A 15,147-nucleotide genomic window follows, 5' to 3' on the forward strand; every position below is an offset into this window, starting at 1 on the left:
AGTGTTTTTTGCTTGTTTTTGGTTCCCCCCACCCCACCAGGAGCACTCTGCAAGCCCCCCCTCAAGGCTATTCATGCCTTTTATTTGAAAAAAATGGGCCCATTTTTGCAAAAAATGGGCTGGTTTTTGGAGGTTTGTAGAGTGCAAAAACTTTTTTTCCCCTTTCGGAAAGCTCTTTAACTGATGAGAATTACATTGATCAAGTGCTGTTCCAGCAGAAACAAAGTCTTAAGGTTTGTCAACGATTTCCTTCTCCAGCACATGGATAAATACACCTGGAAACTTCTACCTACCTACCTACCGTATTTCCCTCTCTCTCTCTCTCTCCCCCTCTATCTACCTACCTACTTACCTACTCTCCCTCTCCCCCTACCTATCTACTGTATTTCTATCTCTATTTCTTTCTATTTCTCTCTCTCTGTCCCTCTATCTATCTATCTATCTATCTATCTATCTATCTTATCTATCTATCTATCTATCTATCTATCTATCTATCTATCTATCTATCTATCTATCTATCTATCTACCTACTGTATTTCTCTCTCTCTCTCTCTCCCTTTATCTACCTACCTACCTACCTACCTACCTACCTACCTACCTACCTACCTACCTACCTACTGTATTTCTCTTTCTTTCTCTCCCTCTCTATCCCTCTATCTACCTACCTAGTTTTTTTTTAAATTTGCCTCTTCAAAACCTTGGTGCGTCTTATACTCCGAAAAATACGGTATATGCGTTGCATATTTGTATTTTGCATTGCATTGCATTGCATTAAACATTTATGTAGCTGCCCATCTTATACCAAACTCTCAATCAAGAATTAAAACAACATAACAAAGTATTTAAACTACTGACATTTTAAAAAACCAAGGTCAATTCAAGCTTCCACCATGCCTATCCCAGAGCTTGACGAAAATGCCAGGTCTTCAGTGCTTTTTGAAAATCTAGGAAGGTAGAGGCCTGCCAAGGTTTATGGGTCAGAGTCTTCCACGGGGCTGGGGCTGCCACAGAAAAGGCACAGTTCCTAGCTCCCGTAAGGTCGCAATGTTTTTAGTGACGGGCCTAGAAGCATGTCCACCCTACCTATTCTGATAGTACAGGTAGGCATCCTTAAGGAAAGGCAGTCCCATAGATAACCTGGTCCTGTCTCATATAAGGCTTTAAAGGTGATAACCAGCATCTTAAATTGCAATAGCAATAGCAATAGCAGTAGACTTATATACCGCTTCATAGGCCTTTCAGGCCTCTCTAAGCGGTTTACAGAGAGTCAGCATATTGCCCCCAACAATCTGGGTCCTCGTTTTACCCACCTCGGAAGGATGGAAGGCTGAGTCAACCCTGAGCCGGTGAGATTTGAACCGCTGACCTGCTGATCTAGCAGTAGCCTGCAGTGCTGCATTTAACCACTGCGCCACCTTGGCTCTTGAAAGAAAACTGGAAGCCAGGACAACTTGAAAGAAAACTGGAAGCCAGGACAACTTCCATAATAGAGGTGTTATAAGGGTAAACCTAAAAACACCCATCACCAGAGGTGGCTGATGCCAGTTTGGACCGGTTCGCCCATACCTGTAGCTCCCACCACCAGCTGGGCCTGTCCACCCGCCCTGGTGCTATCCCGTCTTATATATCTCACTCTCTGGCTCACTCACCCTGCCCATGCAGCCCAGCTGATTTCTATGCCTTGCCCGCTGTACTCACCATGACTGCCCGAGAAGGTGTGCTGGAAGCTGCGTGCAGGAAATCGCCGTGTGTTTGCAGACGCACACAAGTGAGGAAGGCACGCTCACATTTTTGGTTCTGCACCAGATGAACCAGTTGTTAAATTATGAAGCCCACCTCTGCAATGACACATTCTGAAGCAGTGGAAGCTTCCAGGTGGTCTTCAAGGTTAGCTCCATGTGGAGGCCTTGCACCTCTGATTCGTAGGTGACAGCATGAGTGACTATGAGTAAGGCTTCCTGGTCCAGGAAAGATGCAGTTGGCTTGCTAGATGAATATGTGTAAAGACCTCCTTAGCTGTGACTGCAATTTGCTCCATGAGCTGGAGCTGTGAATCCAGGAGGGACCCCTAAATTGCACACCAGCTCAGTCCAGAGAAGTGCCAGACTTTATGATTTAGTGTGATGTGTCAAATCAACATTCTCAGTCATCAAGTCATGGTTGTCCCAAAGGTGCTTTTTCAAAAGGCAACTGGACTTTGTTTTTCTCTTGAAAATGCTTTGCTTTTCATCCTAGAACAGTGATGGTGAACCTATGACACGCGTGTCAGTGCTGACACGCGTAGCCATTTGGGGTGACACGCACAGGATTTCATGCGATTCATCCTCGGCTCCTGCACGGCCGCCGAGGATGAAAGAATCTGTGCTGGAGGAACGGGGGGGGGCGGGACGTGTGATCTCCCCCGCCCACACTCACTTACTGTATCGCCGCCGCCCCTTTCTGAGCGCAGGGGCTGCTGGTAAGGCGTGCGTGCCGTGCGCACACACGTCATCAGCGCGGTGAGGGAGGACCCGCAGGAGAGGAGCGCGGGAACAGTGATTAGAACAGTGCGCGCCTCTCTCCAGTCAGGCCGGCACAGAGAGTCTACTCCTGTACTGGGACTGTCGGTTACGACCGCACCACAGCAGGGAACAGCGGAGTGCCAACGGGAACTATGAGTGCCATTAGCAGCCCTCGCGTCACTAGGAATATTCATAGCAGGGGCGGGCTGGAGCGGCATGTTGATGAGGACGTGGAGCTGGAAGCAGCCGACTCCACAGCCCTGGTTCACGGCACCCCAAACAAGTTCAATAATATCAAGGGCAACATACGAAATCGACTGATGAACAAAGAAGTTACTAAGCTGGTATGTTAAATAATTTGTTTTTGGTTTATTAAATACAATTATATATTGCAATTACACATTTTTGTAGTTTAAACTATAAATTGCGCAAAATTATGTTTTTGTCGAAGTGACACGCAATGCGAGTTATGCTCGATTTTTTGCCGATTTTTGACACACCACGCCAAAAAGGTTGCCCATCACTGTCCTAGAAGCTACTTCAGTTCTGACAATTCTGACAGAACTGAAGAAGCTTCTTGGATGAGAAGCGAAACATCTTCAAGGGAAAACAAGGTCCAGTTGCCTTTTGAAAAAGCACCTTTGGAATAGCATTGATAATGGCTACTGGGTGAGGAAGCTGTTTACTTAGTAGTTGGGCAAAGTTGACTCTTCCCATGATGATTTGAAGGGAAGATGTAGTGTTATACATTATTGCTGAAATGTGTGAACAGTGTCACTAAACTTTGTTTATATCAAATGTGAATGTTCTAATTGTCACCAAAGGCTATGGCTACTTTCCAGCTATTTAATCTTTTATTTTATGCAATAAAGATGCAAACAATAATCACTGCTGGGATTCTCTTAAAATGTACTGCTCGGTTAAATAAACAAGAAATTTGTTAGTAGCACCCCAACGTATTAGGTTGGGAAAGTGTTTAAAATTCTAAGGGCTTTTGTTTTAATACCATACATTTATCAGATTAATCAGGAGAATAGACTTATATTGGTTTTTCCCTTTGCCACCTTACTGTAATCTGTGCCAGTTTTAATATCTGACTTGCAATTTCAGATTAGTGATGACCTCTAAGTTAAACTGGATAATTATTACCTTAAAGAATTGAACCCATTCCAGTTTTTAATATGGCAATTTAAAAAGATGTATTCCCTCCTTCTTTTTCACTAAGGCACATTCTGCTATTACAAATGAATATAGCTCTCTTCCATGTGCTGTGAATCTTGTTTTACGACTAAGGTAAGAGGAATAATCTCTCTTTATCTTCATTTCTTTTTTCTTTTTTTTTTGCCTATTCAAATCTGTTCATACATGACTCTCTTTATTAATTTCTCATAATATTAACAAGAGAAATGTTAACATGGTTCCCACTCTTCATCTCATTTACTTGGTGTATTTCAGCTTCTGAGCGAGCTCCATTTTATGTTGATGGTATTTATAATTCCTGTTCAATATACATATTTAATTTTAACATATATCTTCCTCCTTTTAAAAAAAAAAAAACTCTCATCTTCATCGTCATCATCTATAGATGCTACAAGCTGATAACAAATCTGGGAATCACTTAAGGAAGTAGTACATACTCTAATGTTTCTCACTATAGCAAATTGGGGTGACCTGATAAAAATGACACTTCAACATTTTTAAAATTAGTAGGAGTTGACGTCCAACCCAGCATGATGGAATCTTAACACAATTGAGTAAGGCATTGTAATTTCCACAAGTAATCTACCAGTATCAGTCATGGAGGACAGCTGTTTTCAGGAGTGGTTTGACATTGTTTTTATTCTAGGACTGAGAAAGACGGACTGGCCCAAAGACACCCAGTTGGTTTTATGTCTAAGGTGGGAGTATTCCCACCCCAGAAGCAGTATCAATTTTTATTCATGTCCAAAGGGCCCAAAAGCAAGACGCAAATATAGTCAAAACTTGGCATTGGATAAAATAGTTTAATTAGTAAAATGTTTAATAAATATTAGATAATAGACTTAATACCCTAACACATTGATTTGTTATTAAGAGCCTTGTTTTTATAGTCATTGTTTAAATTCTGACTGTTGCCACTGTAATCTTAGGATTTCTCGTTAAGATGTAACAAGCTGAAACTTCCGACAGCTCAGCTGGAAAATACTTTAAAAAAAAATACTTCTGGCTAATTTTACATCAAACGAAGTGATTAAAGACTATTTCAGTTAGAAAAAAAGCAAAAGCAGTCAATTCCTGACCTTAGAAGATAACATCTTTACTACAACAAATATTAAGATACCAGCAGGAAGTATTGATTAAAGTCTATAAAGAGTTTGAGAATTATTAACGGTTGCCTTGCAGTATGTGCTAATTTAAATTAAGAGATAGAGTTACAAATTACTATATATAAAATAGTTCTCACTTGTAGAGGCTCTGTATAACTTGGTTTGCAATCTGTAACATAAAGAACTCACAACTGAAGCCCCAAAGGTGCTTTTTTCAAGAGGCAACTGGACTTCTTTTGTTTTTCCTTGAAAGTGTTTCACTTCTCATCCAAGAAGCTTCTTCAGTTCGGACTGAATGGTGGGGAATAGAAGGATTTATAATCCTTGCAGTCATCTGGTCATTAGCACTTTTTCTGAGAATTGTTGAGGCCACTTGGAGGTTTATCTGTGCCTTCAGGGTCACCTCAATAGTACAAATAGGTGTGGAACCTTTTTGGAACTGCTGAAAGAACTGTGTTGTAGACAGGAGATAGTGATTGTTATATCCCTCCCACTCTGTTGAGAGAGGAGAGCTGTTTATTTATGTAAATCAGGGCTGTCAAACCCGCGGCCCTTGGGCTGGATGCGTTATGCGCTAGCCATGCCCACGCCCTGTTTAGCGAAGGGGGGGGAAATCACCTGACATCACCATAACGACGCGAGTTTGACACCCCTGATATAGATGGTCTGTTTGACTCCTCATTAAAACTAGTCCCCTCTATCCAGAATGTGGACTTTGCTGCTTGTTAAACTGCTTGCTAAACTCTAATAACTATGGGTGCAAAACAGCCTTTATGCCCTTCAGCACCAGAAGATCCAAAATGATTAACTCTGCAGTTTTCTTAGAGAGGTTTTTTACACTGCCATAAACATAAGAACATCATTACTAAGTTGTTTAACATACCCAGGAATCCTGAACTTCAGCTTAATAAATTGGCCTTCATAAATTATCCAAAACCTAAAGGATGCTATCTCAATTGGAACCTAAAAGGCATTTTGTTCTATTGATCCAATATTTAATTCCATCCATCACTATAAATTTGATTAGTAGGGTCGACTACCTATTTTTAACTGTTTTAAAGCAAGAGCAATTGTTACATTCAGAATTGCAGAAACAGCAGATAATATAGTCAGTCTCAAGGATTCTATTTATAAAGAAATCCATCATAGTATTTCATTTTTACAAAATATAGCCAATTCTACATCAACCCTACAAACATGAAGGCTAGCTAGTCAAACCATCAAGGAAAATAATCAACCAAGCAATTCAAGCAATAAAATGCTTGACATGGAAGCAAATGGCACAAGAAAAGAAGCAAAAAGATTTCAGAATGAAGCTAATAATTGAGTCTGCTTCAAGCTGGCAACAAATGAGATACCTGGATACCAATGAACTAGGTAGTAACCCAGACAATCCACTAGTCTTTACAAAGTCCACTCAAGCCCACTCAAAACTCGTCAAGCCATGGAAGTATTAGATCACATTGACACTGAAGATTGACCACTTTCAGAATATAGCCCTAAGCATTCAATTCTGAAAATAATTTCCTAGAATGTAGCTGGTTGATTTAATAAGTATGATGTTTTATTGAATCAATATTGATGTAATTTTTATAGTATTCTATTACAGGAAACATGGATGGACAATCATTTTTATTTTCAGGACTTTACTTTGTAAAGGCTTCTAGAATTTCCAAATACGGGTGTTAACAATGCAGAGTTAGCAACCCTTATATCAAATGTTTTAAAGACAGAAACAACCTTAGTAGGGCAGTATGAGTAATATTTATTATCCAATTAAAATCAAAGTATTTTGTTTAATAATTATAAATATTTATCTCCCACCAGTTAAAACAGGATCTCAAATTAAACATATTTGAATGGAATTGGAACAATTTATATAGAATCTGCTTTTAAAATTCCCTTACATGTGATTGGTGATTCTGGGCAAATTAAGTGCCAAATTAACCTAATAATAAAGCACTGGTAGCTATTATTTATTTATTTGCCAAAAGTGTACAGATGGATTGTATGACAGACAATCTAAAGATCACAATATCAACTCTGTGAATTCTTGTTTAGCCAGTGTTTGTAGTAAGTTAAGTATACTAATTTAAATGGTACAGCGGCACATAATCATCCTGGTGAAGTAGCATTTACTTGGGGGTGGGGAGCAAGCATGATAGATATTGGTCATATTATTTAATGTCAGCTTCAGATAATGATCATCAACCTATCATTTTAAGCTTGTTAACCAATGATAAACCCAGAATCTACTAAATACACCTTGGATTCTAACAGGTACAGTAAGTAGAACACTAATTTCATGGAGCATCTACCATTGGTAGAAGGTCAGTATTCCTTCCTGATGCAATTATTATTGTCCTCTTTCTCAGATATGCTTCTAAGAGTTGGAGAATCTCTAGAACAACATAAAAGATGATATGGGGTCTATGACTAGGAGAGAAAATCAAGAATATAAATTTCCAAGATGGAAGCCTTCTCTGGATCAAATGTGCTTCTGCAGAAAGGGGGAATTCAGGACTTAATTTGTGTCTTTGTTCCACATAAATGTTGTCAGTTGGTGTATAAAATAATCAGGGGTGGGCTTCAAAATTTTTAGCAAGGGGTTCTCTGCCCTGCTGGGTGGGTGTGGCCATGGTGGGCGTGGCCTAATTTGCCTCCTGCATCATGGCCAAGTGGGGGAGGTTGCCCTCCCTAGGCCCCGGAGGTTTTCCTTAATCCTCCAGGAGGGCAAAAACAGTCTCCCCAGGCTCTGGAGCCTGGAAACGGGCCCATTTCCAGCCTTCCTGAACTTTCAGGTAGGCTTGTTTTTCATCTCCCTAAGCCTCCGTGCGCTCCCTGCACTTACCTGCATCCAAAATGGACCGCTTGGGGAGTCCTGGCGGGTCGGGGTGGGCAGAGTCAGCTAGGAGTGGGATTTGGGGGTTCTCCGAACTGCACAGAATCTTAGCTAGGGGTTCTCCTGAACCCCTGTGAATCCTCCAGCAACCCCTGAAAGTAATGTATTTTATAGGAAAAGAGTGTCAGTGATGTTAGTCTAGTAAGAAACATCACTGATCTATGAAATAGACTGTTGTGCTAGCATGTAATGCTAGACTTTTGCGTAGCTTTACAAGGATAAGTAGGGATGTGCAAAACATCTTGAATCAAGAGGATTGCGCATGTGATCAACGAGTATGCCCTAAGCCCCTGTGCCCCCTTGTTACATGGCCTCATTGTGGTGTGTGGGGATGTTCCTGCGAGGGATGAACAAAGAATAAAGGGAGTGTATACCAACACTATATATTCTCAGCTGGGTCACCTGGGGGTGAAGGCAATCCCAATTGCCTAGCCAAAGCAAGCAGGCATCTATATCGAGCAGCAGTAATAATAGAAGATGTTGGAGGCTGATGATCACTTTGGTGCCAACCGCAGAGATGTTGTTTCATGCTGTGCAGGAGAAGGCAAAAGAATTCGCCATTTTTGTTTGTGAGGGAGATGAGAAACATTTTTGTCTGTGCATTTAAATGAAAATATACACCTCTCCTTTTCATCCCCATTTCCTTCGTCAGATCTAAAAGTTGTAAACCTGCATCTTCACATTAGTGGCTTAGAAAACTCTCTATACTGGAGAAATTTGCCTCAGGTCGGAGGTGCTGCAGCTGTCATTGTTGACAGATTCAGTCTTGGCTGTACAAGAAAAGCTTTCCAACTGTGTGAGATGGTTAACAAGAAGAGATTCATCGCTACTGCAAATAGAAGTTTTCATTTAATTGGTGGTTCTGTCTGCGGCGATGATGCCTTCTTTCCCCCAACTGCTGTTACTTGCGAGCCCTTGCATAATAACAATTCAAATGGTAGATGCTGTTTCCACACAGAAATTTAGAACCTAATCCGTAGGGAAAGTCTGTGGCTTTGTGTATAATTTGATAGCATTCAGCAACTGCTGTGTTTCTTTCTGCTTGTGATGAGGCCATAGTTGCAAGTTACGAGGAAAAAAAGGAATCCATTCCTTTGTTAAACTGCAACTAGACAAGTTTCTGTTCTTGGAAGTGGAAAAAAGCGAATCATAAAATATGTCCCGTTACGTGTCTCTTCAAGGAGTTCTGTTCTGAAACAACTCTCGGCTAGAGGACGGGACAGATTAAATGGTGACTGAACATGTTCAAATTCTGTAAAGGCAGTGTTTTCAGTGAGATGTGTCTTCGTGCCTTTTGTCCCAAGCCCATCTGTACTCTTGCAAGCTTGGAGGTTTTTTTCGGGCACTGCCAACTGCGAATGCTTTACATTTGTATGACAAAAGATTATAGTAGAATACATTTGCATTTCCTTGCGACTATTTTCTTCAGTATTGGGATAAATTAAATCCCCAGCTATATATAATCTGAACTTCAGAGTTTTTGCCTAGCTTTATATCGTTTTGGAGGGACATGGTGGCTCAGTGGATAAGACACTGAGCGTGTTGATCAGAAAGGTCGGCAGTTTGGCGGTTCGAATCCCTAGCTCCGCGTAACAGAGTGAGCTCCCGTTAATTGTCCCAGCTTTTGCCAACTAGCAATTCGAAAGCATGTAGAAATGCAAGTAGAAAAAATAGGAACCATTTTTGGTGGGAAGGTAACAGCGTTCTGTGCACCTTTGGCGTTTAGTCATGCCAGCCACATTACCATGGAGACATCTTCAGACAGTGCTGGCTCTTCAGCTTTGATCAACACCACCCCCTAGAGTCGGGAATGATTAGCACATATGTTCGAGGGGAACTTTTACCTTTATATCATTTTGAATTTAGACTTGCCTATAGGACCTATTAATGAATCCAAAGGCTAATCCTGAATTAAGGGTGTGCCCAAGTCATCTAAGTTGAATCAGATTGATGCTATAATCAAAGCTATCTTTTGCTTAGCACCAAAAAGTTATAAACTGGGGTGGTTTTCCATCTGCCTTACTTCTCCTGATGTAGTGAAGTTATCAGAAACTACTATACATACGTACATACACACACTACTATACATATGTACGTACACATATATATGTATATGTATATATACGTACGTATATATACATATACGTACGTACATACGTACGTACGTATGTATGTATGTATATATATATATATATATAGCTGCGTGTGTGTGTTCCAGCATAACTCTGGAATACCTCAAGCAATTTCAACGAAACTTGGTACACAGATGATTTACTCTCTGGAAGCAAATACTGTGGGAAAAAGACACCCCTAGCACCCCTCGGGGTGTGTATTCTGTTAAGATACAGCCTGTTGTGCCTTAAAATGAATTGTACTGTAGTGCCGTAAAATGGCTTCTACTGTACAGCGCAGTGGAATTGCTATGGTAATGGCTTCACAGTACTCCACAAGAGAACTGCCTCTGGTAAGGGGGAAAATCCAACACTAGAAATTACGTTTGGTCTGCACATTTCCCCCCTATAAATAAATACCCGGGCAATGCCAGGTTATCAGTTTATATATATATATATATATATATATATATATATATATATATATATATGTATGTATGTATGTATGTATGTATGTATGTATGTATGTATGTATGTATGTCTGTCTGTCTGTCTGTCTGTCTGTCTGTCTGTCTGTCTGTGTGTGTGTGTGTGTGTGTATATATATATGTATATATGTATACATACTGAAATCAATTCTGAAAAAGAAGAAGCAATCTTTATTTGATGTGCATTTTAAAAGCTGGGAAGAAATAATATTTGAAGAAGTTCTTTTTTGTTGTTGTTGTTCCACCCTAAAATATGATTCCAAAGTTCACTTGGTTGGACGAGATTGGTGGTTCTGTCTTTCTCCACCTCTGGATAGGCTGGGAATAGACAAACTGAATATAGATGGTATAGATCTCTCTGCAGGGAGTCAAATAATAAGCATAGTATACAGTTTGTTATCAATAACAGAAAATTAATTTCCCATTGATATCTTCCAAGATATTCTTTATGGATTCCCATGCTAGCCTACAGACGTGGGATTTCATGGTAATCTCCTATCCACATACTAAACAGGCTCAACCTGTTTAGTTTCCTAGCTGAGAAAGATTGTCCAGATGCTACTACCTGCTAAAACACTGAATGTAACTGAACTGTTAAAATGCAGTCTCCTTGCCCTATTTTGTGCTACTAGTTTTCTTCAGAAAATGTGTTAAGTAGAGACATCACCCTGTCAACAAAAGTGTGTATAGTCAAGGTTATGGTTTCTCCAGTTGCAATGTATGGCTGTGAAAGTTGGATCATAAGAAAGACTGAGCGCCAAAGAATTGAGGCCTTTGAACTATGGTGCTGGAGAAGATTCCTGCGAGTCCCTTGGACTACAAGGTGATCAAACTAGTCAGTCCTAGAAGAGATCAACCCTTTAGAAGGCCAGATCCTGAAGATGAAACTCAAATACTTTGGCCACCTAATGAGAAGGAAGGACTCACTGGAGAAGAGCCTAATGCTGGGAAAGATTGAGGGCAAAAGAAGAAGGGGACAACAGAGAATGAGGTGGTTGGATGGAGTCACTGAAGCAGTAGGCATGAGCTTAAATGGACTCCAGGGGATGGTAGAGGACAGGAAGGCCTGGAGGAACGTTGTCCATGGGGTCACGATGGGTCAGATACAACAAGAAAGCTACACAGTGTGGCTAATGCAATAGATTGTACTTATGTAGACTCCATTGGGATATTGCATTCCTAGGTGGACAATTCTGGGATAATAGGGATGGGAAAGTCATGTTTTCAATCACCAATATCTCTTTGGGCCAGATAGAAAAAAATATAGTGACTGCTTCTGTCCCTATCTCCCACACCATTACAGATACTTATTTAAAAATAATCATTTTTAAAAGTTTTATTCCCCCCTCCCCCAATGGCTCAAGTGGATTCTGAAGCGATCAGACCGATTATTGCCATGTCTTGGAAGATGTGGGTTCAGTGATGTCCTTTTTTATGATGCAATGGATATCGATCTCTTCTTTGGGTGAGTGCTGAGACCGCTGAGCCAATATCATTGTAACTCTCCTATAAATAAAGTAATGTTGGCTTAATTGAATTGCACTTTGCTGCAATCCTTGTCAGAAGTTTATTTCATAAATAACTTCACTACACGGAGAAGTGCCCATATTAATTTAGTGCATCGATTAAAATGGTTTACATCACATCTATGCGTATATACTCAGAGGTAGTCTCATTAAGATAAGTGGATCCTACTTCCCGGCATTTGGTTTATAAGATTAGCTTTTTATCCATTCCCCTTCTCTCTTCTTTAGAAGGAGGATGGGAGCCTGTGCCCAAGAGAAAAGTACAAAGTAGTTTCATGCAGTTTTCAGAATTGCTGATTTAATGATATATTTTTTTCCCTGAGAATTCTTTAAGGAGCCTCCAGCAGATGAAAGGAATTAAAATAAATGGGATGAAATTATTTGAGATGAAAATGAATTGAGGGTCTGCTGGAAGGAGTGTTTTAGACATTTGTACCAGGAATATTGTGACATGTTCAAGATTGAAAAAAATGCTATAAAGGTTTAGTGTGCAAGGAAAAAAATAACAACAAATAATGTCGTGATGCTATGAGAAAATGGTAAGGTTGCAGGTGTAGGCAGAGTAACTGGAGAAATAGCAAAAGCACTTAGATTTATATACTGCTTTACAGTGCTTTACAGCCCTCTTTAAGCTGTTTACAGTCAGCATATTGCCCCCAACCCTCAGAAGGAGTAAACCTTGAGCCTGGTGAGATTTGAACTGCCAAATTTGCAGGCGGTCAGCCTGAAGTACTGCATTCTAACCACTGTGCCACCGTGGCTCATCATAAGTTAATGGATATATTTTGCTTAAGCACTGGTCTTATAATTTGTCAGAATTGTTTTTGAAGACTAGGTATGTGCCTGAAGATGGGAAGACTGCCATTATTATTTCCCTACATAAAGTGGAAAGATGGCAAAAGTACCAAACTATGGATTTTAATTTGTTAAGTATACCTGAAAGGTGTTTGGCAGAATTCTGATAGAAACAACAGAACCGGTGACAATGAACAAAATACAGAAAAGTGCATTGTAACTTTGTGCTGGACATGACGTTTGCACACCAGATTTTCACTTTTTAGTGATTCTCAGCATTTTCTTCACCATGGACCTCCTTTAAATACCTTGTCTATGGCCACAGACCCCTAAGATTTAACTCAAAATTTAAATCGTGACATTTTTTCAAGCCTTTGTGACAACTTCACTCCCCCTCCGGGGAATGGGTGGGTGTCTGCACTCCGCAGGTTGAGAACCACTGCAGTAGCTCATTAAGAAATATGTGTCAGGAAGAATGTTTTTTGTATATTGGTTGATTCACAAAAAGCATATCTTAAAGTGAAGAAACTTGAATTATGGACTACTTTGCATGATTATGGAGTTGAAGGTTAGTTGCTGAATGCAATAAGGTAAGATAAGCATGTGTGAGAATAAATGGAGCATTTAGCAAGTTTCAGCATTGAGCAGAGTAAGAGGAGGATGTGTGATGTCCTTGGTGATTTAATGTGCTTAGAGATCCATATATAAGGAATGCTTATGGAGATACTAGAGGTGTATTGATTGAACACCATCGTTATATGTGTGCTTTTGAATGCAGATGATGTATTGTTGGGTGAAAAATTGAACGATTCGCAAGGAAAGCTTGATAGATTATACAATGCAAGATGTATAAACCTGCACATTAACATATCAAAAACCAAAATAATTGTGTTCTATGGGGGGGGATTAGTGATTGGAAGTTATACATAAATGTCAAAAAAAACCTAGAGCAAGTAGATGAATTTGTAACTATGGTGTAGAATGTTGACTAAAGATGGCAAAACTGAGAAATTTGAAGATATGCAAAAGCTGGTTAAAAGATTGTGGTTAGTAAAACTAAAGATAAAGTTTCCCCTTGGCCAGTTATGTCCCAACTCTATTTGGGGGGGGGGGGTTGTCATCTCTGTTTCTTAGCCAAGGGAGGCAACGTTGCATGAAGATGTTTCCATGGTCATGTGGTCAGTATGATTGTACGCCAAAGTGCACAGAATGTTATCCCACCAATGTGGTACCTATTTATGTACTCGCAGTTGCACACTTTCAAACTGCTAGGCTGGCAGGAGTTGGGGCAGGAACAGGAGGTCACTCTGCTAGTTATCTAGATCTCTAACTGTCGACCATCCAGTCTACAAGCCCAGCACTTTAACTGAGGTTGCAAACGAGGAATGCTTGTCAGAAGAAGCAAACATGACACTGCAAAAGTGTATGCTTCTTTGTGATACAAAAGCGAGAGTTGTGTATACAAAGAGAAATAGAAAACTAAGTTGAAAAGTGTCTGTGGTAAAGGGAAAGATGGTCAAGAAAGAACAAGTGCTGAATGACTGTAGATGGAAACCAAATATGAGTGACCAATGCAAGTAAGGCTTGGTCATCTAGAGAGAATGAATGAGGATCAAATCTCAAAACAAATTATGAAGTATTCTGATCTAGGCTTTCTGACACAGTAAAAATCACACGCTTAGTCCCAAAAAACCTTTTTTTAAATTTAAACGGCTGTGAATTATGTTCATTCATAGCCCGTAATGATTCCCAACCAGTCTTTGAAGAGTCCGACAGAAGTCTGCCACAGTCTTGCAGGGTAAGGCTGATAAGCACCCACCTTTAGCTCCCTTGAAATGCTGCCAGAGACCTAATTGCCAATTAGTTGTGCAAGGCCAAATGGAGCACAGAGTCAAATGGAGCTTCAGAGTTTATACCAACCAGAACGAACAAAATTGCTTCCTGCAAAGGCTCACATCTGTTTGCTCCTCTTTATGTCCTATGGGAGGGGGCAATCATCTCCAAGTCACCCCTTTTGTCTAACTGTTCTTGCCTTCTGGCAGCTCTGTGCATGCGCGCACTGGGAACAGGCTCCCCCTGTTTTTTTGCCTCGCTGATGTCTGACTCTGGAGGCTACGGAGGCAGCACATAACTACCAGATGGCCTTGGCTCCCTCTCTGCCTCGGATGCAGAGCCCTCATCCGAGCCTTCCCAGATTCCAGGACTGGCTCATGTTCCTCCCCAACCTCCTCAATGTCCAACTCTGCTGCCAGCTCCACAGACTGGTGGCGGACCACAACATGAAGAAAGAGAAAGTGAGATAAGAAGAAGAAGAAAAATACCAGGGCAGTTGCGTTTGGATGAAGCTGATAAGAGAGAGCTGAGAAGTTTAAAGAACAAAAGAAAATGTATGAATATAGTGAAAAGAAAGGTTTGCAAGAACTACCTTTAAACTGTCTTCTTGTCCTCTGAGAAAGAATAAACTATAACTTTGTCCAATAGTCAGCCTGCATAATTTTAAAAAAACAATTTCTCTTTT

At 40.4% G+C, this 15,147-nt stretch overlaps 1 protein-coding gene across 2 annotated transcripts in view; it reads left to right on the forward strand.

Moving 5' to 3' along the window:
• The window catches only part of STK39 (serine/threonine kinase 39), a 127,932-nt gene that overhangs the window by 91,022 nt on the left and 21,763 nt on the right, over positions 1-15,147 (forward strand). For both annotated transcript variants that reach the window (XM_014063738.2, XM_014063740.2), the window contains exon 14: positions 3,727-3,794. In XM_014063738.2, coding sequence (XP_013919213.1) covers positions 3,727-3,794 — 68 coding nt within the window. The remainder of the gene's footprint in view (positions 1-3,726; positions 3,795-15,147) is intronic.

The sequence above is a fragment of the Thamnophis sirtalis genome, unplaced genomic scaffold (genome assembly GCF_051295495.1).
Source record: "Thamnophis sirtalis isolate CommonGarterSnake01/CBP01778 unplaced genomic scaffold, rThaSir2_p1.2 scaffold_1, whole genome shotgun sequence".
NCBI classification, from domain to species: domain Eukaryota; kingdom Metazoa; phylum Chordata; class Lepidosauria; order Squamata; family Natricidae; genus Thamnophis; species Thamnophis sirtalis.